This window comes from Staurois parvus, unplaced genomic scaffold, assembly GCF_062004578.1.
Source record: "Staurois parvus isolate SC_StPar_1 unplaced genomic scaffold, SC_StPar_1.0 ptg000005l, whole genome shotgun sequence".
NCBI lineage: Eukaryota > Metazoa > Chordata > Amphibia > Anura > Ranidae > Staurois > Staurois parvus.
The window spans coordinates 4,508,618-4,524,989 of NW_028317801.1; the positions used below are offsets into that span (position 1 = coordinate 4,508,618).

Consider the following 16,372-nt stretch of genomic DNA (forward strand, 5'->3'; position numbering starts at 1 on the left):
CTGAATGCATCCAATCAGATCCAATTGCTGTTTGGGTATTCTGACAGCTACTGGTGACCGCCGTGAGAATACAAGAGCTGGCAGAGTAAAATCATCCATCCACTCTGGTGCCTATACGAAAGTCCCGTGCAACCCCCCACCCAACCCCATGTGATTGCACTCTGATTCAATGATTGGCCGATCAGGCTCAATGAGCATTGTGGGCCGGCAGGTTATATGTCACATGCTCCTTCATAGCCAGAAGTACTCTGAGCTTTGTGGCATTGGGGACTGAAGCACTGGTAGAGGGATGTATAGGCATTGTGGGGTGGGGCACTGGTTTGGGATTTTCCTGATAGGTTTTCTGTAATGGCCAACTCCTGGCAAGTCTCTTCATTAAGAGGCTGCCTTTTTGTCTCTATGGAATGCTTCCTCTATAGCGGAGGCAGCAAGATGTTGCTCTCATCGCTCAGGATCAAGCGAGTGTAAGTGTGTGCCTACAGCCACAAGCTGTATATCTGCTGTGTGAGATTGAGTGGTCTGAGCCCTCAAACTCCTAAGAAAGTGGAACGTTTTAAGCCTGAGAAACGCATTGAGCCATATGGCCTATTGCAACTGCCATAAGGAAAAATGCGCTTTATTGGGAATACCCACTGTCTGTTATTGCTGGCTTTGGTAGAGCATAATTGATTTTGGGGTCATGGTTATCTGCGCAGTTTGTTTTGTATTTTTACCCAGGAACGTTTTGCATTATGCTGTTTGTTGCTGCTGTTGAGTTCCTTTGCCATCTGCTTATCTTGTTTTGGGCATAGCTTTCGGAATTCGGTTGCTCTTTAAAGCAGAGCTCCAGTCATGTTAGCATAAATTAAAAATCAGCAGCTACAAAAACTGTAGCTGCTAACTTTTAATAGCCACTCACCTGTCCCACGATCCATCGCTATGCTCAGCCCAGAAGTTGTCCGTTTGTCTCCTCTCTCCCCGGCATCTTTCCTATGGGCACCCAGCTGTGACAACTTGCGGCTTCTCAGCCAGGTGCCCACTGAGCATGAGTGAATGGCGCTGCGCACTGTGAATGGTCCTGCAGTCTTCTGGGACCTGTCATGTGACCCCCAAAGACTGCGGGAAGGAGAACTTGTGCTTCCAATTGCCTAGGCGGTTGGAGCGGGTACTTTTCAAAGTCATGTACTCGCTCCCCCCTCTTTCCCGAAAGCTCCATTTCACAAACAGGAGTGGGGGAGGAGGTCTTAAAATGGAACTTCCCCTTTTGGGTGGAGCTCCACTTTAAAGGATAAGTTCACCTTTTGGATACAAATAATGAATGCACATTTTTATTTTTTTTTTGCAGGTAAGAAAATGTACATTTATTTTTTTTTTTGTCCAAAGGAGCCTTTAAAAGCATTGCACCAGCGATCAGTAGATCGCTGATGTCATGCAGGTCTCCTTCAGACCTGTCAGGATATCTGCTTGCCATATGGGATGTATGAGCAAGCAGATATGCTGACAATAAGCTTCAGTGAACTACCTTGGTGCTCCACAGCGCTGTGGATGTTCATTGAAAACTACAAGCCCACAGTCGCTAAGGCTATGTAGGGACTTGTAGGCACTTATTCACAGAACACTGTGAATGAGTGATGCGGCCATGTGGGTTGAGCCCCGCATGACCGCACTGTTTTCAAATCTGACAGTACAGGAAGACGGGTGCGGCTATGGTAACATGTTCCAAAAATGAACTGTTTTTTACAGAGTCACAGAATCACAAAACTGGCTGCTTAGAATTCCAATTCAGATTCATATATTATGTTATAACCGTTAAATAAAAAATATATATACTGTGTGAGTATGTACTGTGTGAGTATATACAGTCCCTTGAAATTTTCCACATTTTGTCATGCTACAACCAAAAATTAATTTTATTGGGATTTTATGTGATAGACCAATACAGCGGCACATAATTGTGAAGTGGCTGGAAAGTTTTAAATGTAGGGATGCACCGAAATTTCGGTGGCTGAAATGTTTCGGCCGAAAACACCCCTTTCAGCCGAAATGAAAATAAGCACTGATACAAGTGCCGAAAAAACCTCGCCGCCGCTCAGTAGTTCTCAGCCTTACCTGAGATTTATCCCCTTTCCTGACCAGACCATTTTTTTGCGATACGGCGCTGTGTTACTTCAACTGACAATTGCACAGTCATTCAACGCTGTACCCAAATGAAATGCGTGTTCTTTTTTCACACAAATGGAGCTTTCTTTCGGTGGTATTTGATCGCCTCTGCGTGTTTTATTTTTTGCGCTATAAACAAAAAAGACCGACAATTTAAAAAAAAAAAGCAGTATTTTTTACTTTTTGCTATAAAACATATCCAGTAAAAAAATTAAAAACTAATTTCGTAAAAAAATGTGGCCAAAATGTGTTCTGCTACATGTCTTTGAAAAAAAAAAAAAATCCCAATACGTGTAAATTGGTTTACCTGAAAGTTATAGCGTCTACAAATGACAGTGTGTATAAATACTGGTAGTGGCGGCGATCAGTGACTCATAGCAGGACTACGGCAGCCATTCTGACACTGGGGGGAAACTAACTGCCACTGACATCCCCAGTGACACTAATATAGTGATCAGTGCTAATGACACTGGGCAGGAGGCGGTTAACATCTGTTGTGATCAAAGTGTTAACTGTGTGCTGTGTTTTACTAGGGTGGCATGCTGTTTTGTATTTCTCTGTTATTGTTTACATACAGACCTCTCCCCTGTCAGTGTTCCTTGGCAATCACCGGGTGCCAACGGGAAATCTCCGGCCGTGACCCGGTGATCGACAGCTGTAGCCACCAGTGGGGGCACGGGTACCCCACCACTATGTTTCACATCCCCACCGTGAAACTTGGTGGTGGCAGCATCATGTTGTTGGGATACTTTTCTTCAGCAGGGACAGGGAAGCTGGTCAGAGTTGATGGGAAGATGGATGGAACGAAAGACAGGTGCAATCTAAGACGAAAACCTGTTAGTCTGCAAAAGACTTGAGACTGGAGCAAAGGTTTACCTTCCAGCAGGACAACGACCCTAAATATACAGCCAGAGCTACAATGGAATGGTTTAGATCAAAGCATATTCATGTGTTAGTATGGCCCAGTCAAAGTCCAGACCTAAATCCAAATGAGAATCTGTGGCAAGATTTGAAAATTGCTGTTCACAGACTCTCTCCATCCAATCTGACAGAGCTTGAGCTATATTGCAACGAAGAATAGGCAAAAATGTCACTCTCTAGATGTGCAAAGCTGGTAGAGACATCCCCAAAAAGACTTGCAGCTGTAATTGCAGCAAAACGTGGTTCTACAAAGTATTGACTCGGGGGCTGAATACAAATACACGTCACACTTTTCAGATATTTATTTGTAAAAAAAATGTTATTTTCCTTCCACGTCACAATTATGTGCCACGTTGTGTTGGTCTATCACATAAATAAAATCCAAATAAAATATTATACAGGATTTATATAGTGCCAACAGTTTACTCAGTGCTTTACAATATAAAGGGAGACAATACAGCAACAATACAATTCAATACAAGAGGGTTAGGAGGGCCCTGCTCCTTGGAGCTTACAATCTAGGAGGGAGGGGCTGGTGGTACAAAAGGTAATAACTGTGGGGGGATGGACTGGTAGGAGGAATAGAATATTCTGTTATTAGCTAAAGACAGGATAGGCTTCCCTGAAGAGAGGTTTTCAGCGATCGCCTAAAAGTGGGCAGAGTAGGCGATCATCTGATTGGTGTAGAGAGTTCGAGGATGGGGGAGGCTCTGGAGAAGTCCTGGAGACGAGCATGGGAGGAGGAGATAAGGGAGCTAGAGAGCAGGAGGTCGTGGGAGGAGTGGAGAGGACAGTTTGGAGACAAGATTGGGGATGTAATTTGGGGCCAAGCTATAAATTGTTTTATATGTTAATGTTTTGAAGTTTATTCGTTGGGCAATGGGAAGCCAGTGGAGGGCTTGGCACAGAGGGATGGCAGATATGGAACGGTTAGTAAGGTGGATGAGTCTGGCAGCAGCATTCATGATAGACTGAAGAGGGGATAGCCTGCGATTAGGTAGACCAGTGAGGAGGGAGTTACAATAGTCAAGGCAAGAGATAACAAGGGAGTGAATAAGTTGCTTAGTAGTTTGAGGTTAAGAACGGCGTATCATGGAGATGTTGCAGAGGTGAAGTCTACAAGATTTGGACAGTGATTGGATTTGGGGCTGAATAGACAGATGGGAGTCTAGGATTACACCTAGTACCCTGGCATGAGGGGAGGGACTGATGGCTGTATTTTTAATCTTGATGGAGAGGTCAGGGGAGGGGGCACGGACTGGAGGGAATAGTATGAGCTCAGTTTTAGAAAGATTGAGTTTGAGGAAGTGGAGTTACATCCATGCTGAAATGTCACTTAGTAGGTTAGTAATGCGAGAGGAGATTGAAGGGTGAGGAGTAAGATATATTTGTGTGTCATCCGCATACAGATGGTACTTAAAGCCATGGGAGTTTATCAAGTGACCAAGGGAGGAGGTGTAGATGGAGAAGAGAAGGGGTCCAAGGACAGAGGGACCCCCTACAGAAAGAGGAAGTGGAGAGGAGGAGACCAAGTTATAGGTAATGCTAAAGGAGCGCTGCGATAGCTAGGAGGAGAACCAGAAGAGAGCAGAGTCTCTGAGGCCAAGAGAGTGGAGTTTTTTGAGGAGGAGGAGGGGATGGTCAACGGTATCAAAAACCGCAGAGAGGTCAAGTAGTAAGAGTATAGAGTAGTGGCCATTGGTTTTAGCAGATAGTAAATCATTAAGTGAGTTTTAGTAGGGCAGTTTCAGTGGAGTGTAGTGAGCGAAAGCCAGACTGTAAAGAGTCAAGAAGGTTGTTGTTAGTGAGGTAGGAGCTCAGGCGATTCTAGAATAAGTGTTCTAAGAGTTTAGAGGTAAACGGGAGGAGGGAGATGGGTCTTAAGTTGTTCAGGTTGGTGGGGTCCAGCGAGGGCTTTTTAAGTATGGGAGTCATGTGTGCATGCTTTAGAGGGGTGGGGAAGGTACCATTATAGAGGGAGAGATTGAAGATGTGAGTGAGGGAGCATAGGATGGAAGAAGAGGGTGACCGTAGTAGTTGTGAGGGGACAGGATCCAGGGGGCAGGTAGTGAGATGGGCTTCTGAGAAAACTTTAGTGACCTCTTCAGTAGTAGCAAAGTTAAAAGAGGAAAGTGTTGAGGTTTAGTATAAGGTATGCTAAGTGGGGTGGATGTCTGTGCAGTGAAAATGCCCCTACGAACTGCATCAATCTTGTTTTTGAAATGATTTGCAATCTCGTAAGCTGTGAGTGAGGTATTGAGCGGAGGTGGAGAAAGTAGAGAGTTAAAATTTAGAGCAGAGACGACGAGGACTGGATGACAAGGTATTAATAAGAGTGACAAAGTAGGATGGTTTCGCAGCATAGAGGGAGGAATTGTATGTTAAGAAAGCAGATTTATATAGGGTGAAAGCTTGCTGTGATTTGGTTTTACTTCACATTCGCTCCAGCGCATGACTATGTCGCTTAAGATTTCTGGTGTCATCAGTCTGCCAAGGTTGTAATGGTCGGGGCCTGATACTTCGTCTAGTGTGGATGAAAGCGAACTACACATACACACACACCCAACAAAAAGCTGGTAAAGTAAGTGGTACTAACCAGGAAGAGCATTTTTCAACAAATTAGGTTGATTGGCAACAGGTCAGTAGCATGATTGGGTATAAAACAAACATTTTAAGGAGTCAGGGTCTTTTCACATGGACATTCCGTTTTTTTTTTTGTTTTTTTTTTTTTTCATCTGTTCATTCGCGTTATTTTTTTATTTTTTTGCTTTTTTCTTTTCTTTCCAAATCTTAGCTAAATGGATCCAGATTTCACTTTTTACCTCTGTTTTCATTTATGTTTGCTTCCGGTTTTTTAATCAGTTTTTCGTCTGGTCCGTTTTTTTTACGGCAGAAAAACAGGATTTTCTTCTGTTTAACCACTTCAAGTCTGGACACTTTCACCCCCTTCCAGCAAAGGCCAATTTTCAGTTTTCAGCGCTATCACACGTTGACAATTGCGCAGTCATGCAACACTGTACCCAAATGAATGTTTTAGCATTTTTTTTCAGACCAATACAACTTTCTTCTGGTGGTTTTTATTCTTCAGTGGGGTTTTTATTTTTTTGCTATATAAATGAAAAAGAGAGAGAGTTTTTTTTTTTACAAACTTGCAAATAATCCCTCTTCATAAATCTGGGTCAAAATGTATTCCGGTATCTTTTTGGTAAAATAATAAAAATAACCCAAAACAGATTATAAAAAAAAATTAGGGGGTGAAAGTGTCTGGACTTGAAGTAGTTAAATGTAAGGAATCCGACTCATTCTTGCTGGTAGTTAGAATCTTTAATATTTGAAAACCAGGGTGGATAAAAATCGATGATTCTTTTTAACAAATAAAAAAGATCTGATTTTTTTTAAATTTAAATTGGATTTTATTTTTTCATCAAATTTATTTTAATAAAATGCTTTTGGAGTAAAAATCTATGTAATGATAGTTTTCTATTTAAGATGCATTGATAATTTAGTTTATTCAGCATGAAATGGAGCTTAGTTATGTAGCATGAAGCTGTATATTCTGTAAGATTTACTTTTTGGGAAACTTATTCAATGAACGCAAGCTGAGATAACATGCACTGCATTTATGCATTCACACTATTTCACAGTAACCTTGAGAAAAAACATGAAATAAAATAATTTGATTAGTTCTCCAGCTATTTGTGATTAACCTATTAACCTAAAATCGGTTCTGATATCGCTGTTTTACTACTTGACCTTTATCAACAATTGCATTCACCGGCCAATTTATCTGGTACACCTGTTCAGTTGCTTGGTAACACAAATTGCTTATCAGCCAATCACATGGCAGCAACTCAGTGCATTTAGGTATGTAGGAGTGGTGAAGACGACTTGCTGAAGTCATTCACAACCATCTCTAGGGTTTACAGAGAATGGTCCGAAAAAGAGAAAATATCCAGTGAGCGGCAGTTGTGTGGATAAAGATCCCTTGTTGAGGTCAGAGGAGAATGGGCAGACTGGTTCGAGATAATACGCAACAGTAACTCATGTCAATATGGACTAAAATATCTGCGGAATGTTTCCAATATCTTGTTGAATTTATGCCAGGAAGAATTAAGGCAGTTCTGAAGGCATTACTAGCATTACTGAACCCATTACTAGCAAGGTGTACCTAATAAAGTGGCCGGTGAATGTATTTTCTATAAGATAGAAAACCATTTGTATTGCTCAGTTTAGAGTTCCATATCTGAAGGCCTCCAAATTAAAGTCAAAGTTCACCTTTAGGAACATGTTACACCTTAAATACAGGACTAACATGTTCATAATCACCTGCTTCCCGCACCCTCCCCGTAAAAGAGTGTGGGGCTGGTTCCTTTCCCGCAGCCACTGTCACATTTAATTCATGTGAATGAATGAAACAGCCAGTCCAAATTTCAGCTTTCAGTGCTGTGACACTTTGACAATTGCGCGGTCATGCAACACTGCACCTATATGAAATTTTTAAAACAATTTTCACACAAATAGAGCTTTCTTTTGGTGGTATTTACTCGCCGCTGAGTGTTTTTATTTTTTGCGCTATAAACAGAAAAAGCAAAAATTAAAAAAAAAAAAAGTTTTTTTGTTTCTTTTATAAAATTTTGCAAATACTGTAGGTAATTTTTCTTCTTCACTGATGTGCATTGATGAGGCTGCACTGATGGGCACAGGTGGGTGGCACTTATGGGCACTTGTGGATGGCACTGCTGGGTACAATTGGGCTGCACTGGTGGGTGGCACTGCTGGGCACTGATCATTAGTACCCTGATAATCGGTGCCGATCCGTGCTGACAATTGTCGGTTATCGGCAGTACTTTCCTCACGCTGAAAGTGCAGCCGATAACCGACAACTGCATTTACTGGTGATCTGCTTTGTCACTGGACATGGCTGATCACGTGGTAAAAGGTTGCTGTGATTGGCCTTTTACCAGATCACGTGATCAGCTGTGTCTGTAGGACACAGCGGTCACGGAGATCGCCGGGGGCGCACAGGAGGGCGTGTTCTGGTAGGACGTCATATGACGTCCTCCCAGAACTGGCCGGTTACAGTGAAGCCGTCATTCGGCTATCTGCAGTTGGCATGTGGTTAAAGATAAAGCACTATGATCTGGTTATTCTCTTAACATACCCACCGTTGGAGGAGAGCCATTAGATGAGCAAAAGCAATCCCATTCAGGATACCATCCCATCTACACTTGGCCCAATTAAAGGGACACAGGCTGGATATGACCTCACTTAACGGTTTGATCATATATTTGAGGTGAAAGCACAACTGGTGGGGGTGCATGAGTTTTGAAGTAAATTGTGACACTGGACGTGAATTGAGCACAAATTTTCTGTATTTTAAAGATAACACGAGAATTGTGAAGAATTGTATGTGGCCATTTTTTGATATTCACAATGGATTTATGTAAAGTTGCACTATATGACATTTGCTTATATTCTTGTATTTATAATTTATCAGCAACAGTGGAGCGCAGCACAGTTTGGTATTTATGTAATTAGGCACATTTGTATGAGTATATGTTAGGTGCAGGCAATCTACTAATTTATATTTTGGTTTGGCACTAAGCAAATGTTATAGCAGCTCACAAATCTTGGATATAAAGGTGTTGTATAATCCTTGCACACTTTTTGCCCTAGGGTGACAGCACTATTCCTCCGGAAACACAGTATCAGTAATGATGAGAATGTGTTGTCACCCTAGGACAGAAAGTTACTGACTGTATGATCAGGGGAAAAAGAGAAAAAGCGTGAAAAAATGAATGCAAACACTATATACATAAGCTTGTAAACTGCAATATATTACATACACTTTGTCATTGTGAATCTGCTGATAAAGGTTGTATTAGTGCAGTTCTGACATTTCCCCAAGTCCCCAAAATGTAACTTCATATAAACATCTTCTAAGAGCCTGACAACCAGTCAATAGAGAATGATGCATATATGATGAATTATAATTGTCTGGTGAAAAGAACAGGAAAACTATTCGTTCCATATGTGCTTGTACACAATCAGATGCTATCATGATGATTCTGTGTTATTGATTATGTAAACTAACCCTGCTGATTGACTGAAAACAAGCCGATACCTGCGCAAGGGTAATCCTTGGGGTCCTGACTTCTGCTGCTTTTCTTTCATGACTTTTATTTTTTGTTTTCCGATCTACCGTTATCTTTGGTTCCAGGGGAGTAGGGGGTCTGAGAACTGGGAGTTCCCAGCTTCACAGCTGAAGGTCATGCGATCTGGGAATAAAGATCTGCATTAAACATTTTCAACCAATGTTAGGGCAAATTATGAATAAAGGCTTAAATCGATTGACTGGGCAGTTGATGGCATTGCATACATCTTCTTGTCATGCAGAAGTATGTTTATTTGATTCCATGCTCTCAATTTGAATATTTTATCTTGCATATTCAGATAAATTTTGAGAGAGGATTAAAGTGGTTCTAAAGGTAGGAGGTTTTTTACCTTAATGCATATGCAACCTTCTAAAACCCTTGTGGGTGCAGCTCCCCCCCCCCCCAATACTTATCTCAGCCCCATCTCGATATGCACAAGAGCCTCTGCTCTCCCAGGTCTCTCTCTCCTCATTGGTTCACAAGCAGCAGAAATCATTGGCTTCCAATGCTGTCATTTATATCCAGTAAGCCAATGAGAAGAGAGTGGGGGTTGGGCCGAGCTGCTGTGTGTGTGTGGACAATGTCTATTCACAGGAGCACAACTTGGGAGTGAGCCTGCTCGAATGCCCCCATTGCAAGATGCTTGCTATTTGCAGCACTCAGCAGGGGGGAGGAGCCAGGAGCGCCAGCAGGGGACCCAAAAAGGAGAGGTTCAGGGCTGCTCTGTGCAAAACCATTGCACAGAGCAGGTAAGTATAACATTTGTTTAAAAAAATTGCATCCTTTAGAATCACTTTAACTCTGTTACTTATATACATTTTACTTTACCTTTTTATGGTAAGACCTTTCAGTGGTCTGCTCAGCCCCACCAAATACCTGAGCCTGATCTTGATCCAGTGTTGTGTAAGAGAGCAGCGGCTTTCTCTCTCCTCATAGGCTGTGAGACTTTGGCTCCTGCTGCTGTCAGTCACAGCCAGTGAGGAGAGATGGGGCGGGCTGATTTGCGCTCTGTGTGTCCAGCAGCTTCTTATGAGGGCACTTAGTAGGGGTGGGAGACGGACGCGCTAGTGGAGAACCTGAGCATAGGAGAATCATGGCTGCTCTGTGCAAAACCATTGTGCAGAGCTGGTATGTATGGCATCTTGATAGCAAATAAAAATTGTAGGTTTATATTCACTTTAAGGCTTTATTTACACAAGCATTAAAAAGGGTTTTTTTTTTCTTGGTGTATTTCTAGCACCCACTGAAAGTCTAACAATGCAGCTGTAGGGAATATACCAGGGGTGTGGAAATTTTTGATAAAACTACTTGCCCCCTTGCACCGTATTTAAGTCTGTGGTGCTTTTAGGAATGTTTGGGCTTTTAAAAAAACAAAAGGGGCTTTATGGCGACGTAAACATTTAATATTTTTAACATTGCGCTGCAGCACCATAAAACCCCAAAACATTATATATTTTCTGAAAACAGTGACTCTAGAGAATAAAATAGTGGTAGTTCCGAAAAAGTTTGGTATTAAAATAACCCACGTTTATCTTTGTGTTATAAAATTTAGCAAATAAATAATTGTTTTTTGTATATTTAGGCCAAGATGTATTCTGCTACATTTCTTTGAAAATAACCCAAATCAGTGTTTTAGTCTTTAGGAAAGTTAGAGTTCACAAACTATGGGATAGATTGAAAATTGATCAATCCTGAAGTGCTAATGGCCAATCTAATTTGTTGAGGCCCAAAAATGTCAGAACAGTGCAGATATCCCCAAATGACACCTTTTTGCAAAGTAGACAGTCTGAGCTATTTAGTAAGAGGCATGGAGAGTTTTTTGAAGTTGTAATTTTTTTTCCTCATGATTTTTGGAAAATGAAATTTAGAAAAATGTTTTGCACAAATGTTTTTAAGAATTTTTATTTTTTCATATTACACTATGACCAAAGTAGTATAATCTTACCATAGTAACATTGTACTACTTTGGGGAGGTGATAAGTATTTTATTTTTTTTTACACAATATGATTGCTTTATAGCAAAGAATCTCTTTGCTATAAGCAAGCATTTAACGGAATGAAATCGATTCATTCAGGATATTTTGTTGTGATTAGCTGTGATTGGCCAAGGCTAATCACATGATACAGATGGCAATATGAAAATGTGCCAAAATTACATAAATAGATAAATACTTGTACAATTCACCTCATAAAGTAACTATATATCAATATTCCAAAAGAAGTTCAAAAAAGTAATTAAAAAAAATAATTCAAAAAGGTAATTCAAAAAAGTAAGAAAAGTCCCAAAAAAAGTCCAAGCAAAATTAATATAAATCAAAACAAATTCCAAAAAATATAAAAAATGAAACTGAGAAATCCTTTCAATCCTTCCTTTCTCACGATAAACCTCAAACAAAAAGAAAATATCACATAGTGTATTATCTTTATAATATAATAAAATATTCGTGACAACACTCTGGTGATTATCCAAATAAAATATAATTTATTTTTTAAATAATTAGTGTAAAAAGTGAACCAAGTGCATCAACTTAATTAATTAAAAAAATAATATATAAAATAATATTGAAGGTTTTATTTGTGAAGGTTGATATTAATATTGAGGTTAATATTGAAGGTTTTATTTGTGCTATGGGGAATTTAGCTTTGCTGCATATTGGTTTTTCTAATTTGTCACTTATTATACTTAAGGAAGTGGTAGTTATAGATATACATGATACAGATGGGCTGTGATTGGCCCAGTCTGTGCATGTGATCACTGTGACCAATGACCGCTAATGGCACAATTATATACAATGGATGGCATGAAAGGAAGCCATCCATTTTTTCAATTGTCATGTGACCTGCTGTGATTGGTCACAGCAGGCCACATGGTACTGTCAACGGGCCAGTGCACAGATCTGTAATTGGCTGTGTCTGAGGTACACGGCCTCTGACCGATCTCACACCAGCGCTGCCCTGCTGGCACGCACAAGGTGTGATCCAGGAAGGACGTCATATGACGCCCTCCTGGATCAATGAGAGTCCCACTCGGCTGTCATTTTCCTTTTGACTGGGCGGGAACAGGTTAATACTGTACCGCATGACACGGCAAATAAATTGGCAATTTCAGTCACAGAGGCACCAGCAAAATAGCACCAACAATTTGTCCTCTTTGAAGCTCGGTAAGCTCTGACATGATTCCATATTACTAGTAGCACACGCACTGAATGACGAAAGTGAAGTTTCCCATCTGTTAGCTAGGTGTCTCATCACACAGTAGAAGCAAAAGAATGTTACATCACTTCTGGTTTCAACGTGAAACATGCAAATCATGTAATGTTTCCATTTTTTTTTTTTTTTAAACCCCTGTATTTTCTCCGAAATCTTCTAAATCTGGCCATACACTTAATTTTTTTTGTGTTTTTTTTTTTTTTTTTTTTTTCCGGCCCCCTGACTAAACGAAAAAACAGATTCTGCCATCCACACAAATACACTAGATAGATTAACCCATTTAATGAACAAATACAATAACTCTTTTGATGTTAAAGAGAAGTTCATTGCTAGGGTTTACACAAACTTTAGGCTGACTTTTTGGCAAGGCTTGACAAATTTGAATCTAGGAGCCAGCTAAAGAGTTAGGAGGCAGTTTTTTTTTCTTTTTGATGAGTGTCTTTTTTTTTTTTTTGATGACGGAGATGGCAGATCTTGAATTTACGCATGGTGGGAACTGGAGCCAGGCATGCTACGGGAAGAGATGGCTTGTTGGGGCTGAGGTTTTTGATGTGTGTGTGCCATTCTGTGTGGGCTGGACTCTGCTCGCTTCCAGTGCCACTTGTGGGGAATAACAGCGAAGAGGAGGGGTGGGCCACAGAATGTACTGATTGGCTTGTGTCGAGGGAGAGGGGAGTGTGGGGGAAGCCTTTCTGCACAGCGGCAGTGGGTCTGCTGGTGGAGGGTGCGGGGGGATGACAGTGTGTGTTGCGGAAGAGAGAAATCTTGGGCTCTGCTGCAACTAAGGGTATTGTTTTTTTTTGATTGAGCTAGATCGACTGCCTGGTGCCGGGAGCTGCATGCTTGGGCAATGGGAGTTGCTTGCTCCTACTGCCAACAGTGAGCGGGCTGGTGCAAGCCTAGGTGCCGGGATGTAGTTTTTGGTTGCCATGGCGACCTGGGATTTGTAAAGCCCTAACCCCCCCCAATCCCAATATCCCATATACCCTGGTTGCCCCCTCTATACATCTCTCCCCCCCTCCTCTGTATACACACTGGGTCAGGTGCTCCTCGTATGTGTGTGTATGTATGTGATATATATGTGTGTGTGTGTATGTGTGTATGTGTATATGTGTATATATATATATATAAATAAATAAATAAAACACACCCGGAGACGTTGCAGACGATCAGATAAAGAAGGAGCACATCTGTCTCAGATCCACTGCTCCCTGGGGCACAGCAGGCAAACATACAGACCAGACAGCCCCTTTGCTTTCTCCTCCACCAGAACACCTCCACTTCCTCAAGCTCCTGCAGGGAATACTGCCAGTCCACCTGCTCCGTCAGGTGGAGGCCACACAGGCTGCGGGGTCCCCACCTCAACTCCCGCCGACCCCTTCGCCTCCCACACCGTGTGTGCTCCAGGTGAGCTCCTGGTAAGGAAGGCCAGCTTGGCGTCTATGTGGCTCGGTCACGGCGGGCAGCAGAAGAACCAACAAAGCTCCCCCAGAGAGAAGTCATTCATCCTCGGACCCTGTTCGGGCATTGGGGGAGGGTATAGCAGCTGCTTGATGAGAGGAGCCCAGCCACCCCCAACTATGTCACTCACTCCGAGCTTGACAGCAGGACATCGGAGCCCAGCCTACCCTTCCAGGGGAACTATGGAGACCAGCAGGGGGGATAGAGAAGGATCTGTTGCCCTGTGCCCAGAGCTGCATGCCTGGGGGTGTAGGGCAGTGTGAGTTGCCAGTGATGAATGGGCTGACTGGTGCCTAGGTGCTATGCTGCAATTTCTGGGTGACCTGGCGCCTGGGATTTGTCGCGCCCTGCTTTAGGGATCAAAAGGTTTTTTTTTTTTCATTCCAGTAGCTTTTTCTGTTACTTTAGCTGTTTCATGTTAAATATTTAAAGTGGTTTCTGCCTGAAAATGGTTTTGAATTTAATATTTGAGTTAACAAGATATTCCTTTTTACAGATGATGACTTTGATCAATTTGATAAGCCTGGTGCAGAAAGGTCTCGAAGAAGACGACCTACAGATGATGACTGGGACAGGTAGTTACACATCTCTGAAGTGCTGTACAATGATTAATATATCTCTATTTGATAGCATTTGTATTCTAGTCTTAGTTTCTGTTTAAATTCTCAATCTAATGAAGATGTCATCGTGCATGTGTCATCATGCTTAGGAGATGCATGTTTTGCCTAGAGACACACAAGAGCACTGTACAGATATGGATTAAATGTAAATGCACCACAAACATTTCCTTTTCAGCTACAGGATAAAATACCCTTAAAATAGGTCTGAAGGATAATTTTGTTAGCTGTTTTTACTAAACATTGGATTAAATTAGAATAGAGGAAAATAAGACCGTAATTTCCCCCCCCCCCAGGTCTGGATTTTATGCTAGTCTTCATTTTTAATGACAAAATCTTGGCCACTGAAAACATTTTTTAAATGCCAAGTAATGCTCAGCTCAAGTACAGATTGTACTAGACATATATAAATGAAAGCAGATCAAGTATTTCAGATTAGAGGCTGGCATTATCGGCCTGCTGGTCTGATGAGTCAAGCTGTGCTAGAAACTCATCTTAACCTGAAATTTGATTGGTTGTTAGGAGTTGGAGTGTTTTCAAGGTCATTATTGTTCTTTTGCTTTTTGTTAAGTAAATTTTGACATTGTTTGCTTTTGCATTTCATGTTTAGGAGAGTCATTCAGCCCTGCATTAGGGATTTTTATTTCTCAGCAAAGTAGTGGTAAATGACTTGTCTCAGTAATAGCAGCGCAGGTCTCTTTTTCATATTTACACTGGTGTCAATCTGTAAAAATTTAACAGGAATTTCTAAGTATAGACAGCAGCTCATAGCAGACGGTGACATTCCGGCCTATGCTGGGAAATAAGAGAATGAAAGTTGTAGTCTGTTTGCTGTGAGTTGTCTAATAATGGTTTATACCTTGTGTTCTAAATCCATGTGATGCTGTTCAGCTTTCTTTTTACTGGGATGTGATTGATTTACATCCGAAGCCAGGTTCGTTTCTTGTTGTGATATTTTAGTATACATTTCAGATTGGCTTTATTTCTCTTAATGAGGTGTGAAGCACCACACCAGGTTTTTCAATAAAGGAGAAATATGTCCGAAGCTCTTTTACTTATACTTTTCCTTTAGGTCACAGGAGTGCACTTAGTTCTGCACTCCTGTGACCCAGATTCAGCCGACGGCTAAAGCCTGTGGTCTGCTAATATCACAGAGTGGGTCCAGGCTCTGCAGGAATCCTGACAATAATGTCAGGATCTGCACAGATGCCTGACTGGCAGCTGGCTCAGCTTCTCGGCAAGCTGCTGAAAGCTTGAACCAGCCGCTCCCACCCCCTTAACAGGCTCGCTCTCTAGAGGGACAGAGCAGGGACCTCGTGATTGACAGTCACCAGCTTTCTGCTCACTGATGACCAAGAACTGAGCGATCAGCAATCTTTGATTGCTCATGTCTCTGTGTAGAGCCGGTGGAGGAACAGCTGCAGCATCAAATCGATGCTGCAACAATTTAGATAAGTGTAAATGTTTATTTTGCATTCCTGCACCTCTCTTTTAATTGCAATATGCCAGTGATGATGTGAATTTGTTTATTCTTGTGTTTTATTTGTTTTCAGTGAGCTAGAGGATGATCTGCTTGAAGAAGACTACTTGCCTGGAAAAAAGGTATTTTTGCTATATATTTAAGATGTCTCCAGAATTTGTATAGCTCAGAAACATCTAGAAAAAAAAATTGTTTGTTCCTTGTATTTTCAGACTTCACCAGATCTTTCTGATGAAGAGCTTAACGATGACCTTCTCCAGAGTGATGAGGAGGAACAGGACACAAGCAATTACAGGTATGTTTTACTATACGTTTCTGTGTGCTACATGCCCCATGAGGGCAAGATTTCGGTTCTCCTTTCTGTGGCTCTGCACAGATGATGGCTACTA

The 16,372-nt window shown here is 41.6% G+C and overlaps 1 protein-coding gene across 2 annotated transcripts in view; it reads left to right on the plus strand.

Moving 5' to 3' along the window:
- The window catches only part of RBM33 (RNA binding motif protein 33), a 199,708-nt gene that overhangs the window by 17,431 nt on the left and 165,905 nt on the right, over positions 1 to 16,372 (plus strand). For both annotated transcript variants that reach the window (XM_089693178.1, XM_089693251.1), the window contains exons 2-4: positions 14,383 to 14,461; positions 16,057 to 16,105; positions 16,196 to 16,278. In XM_089693178.1, the coding sequence (XP_089549304.1) occupies positions 14,383 to 14,461; positions 16,057 to 16,105; positions 16,196 to 16,278 (211 nt within the window). The remainder of the gene's footprint in view (positions 1 to 14,382; positions 14,462 to 16,056; positions 16,106 to 16,195; positions 16,279 to 16,372) is intronic.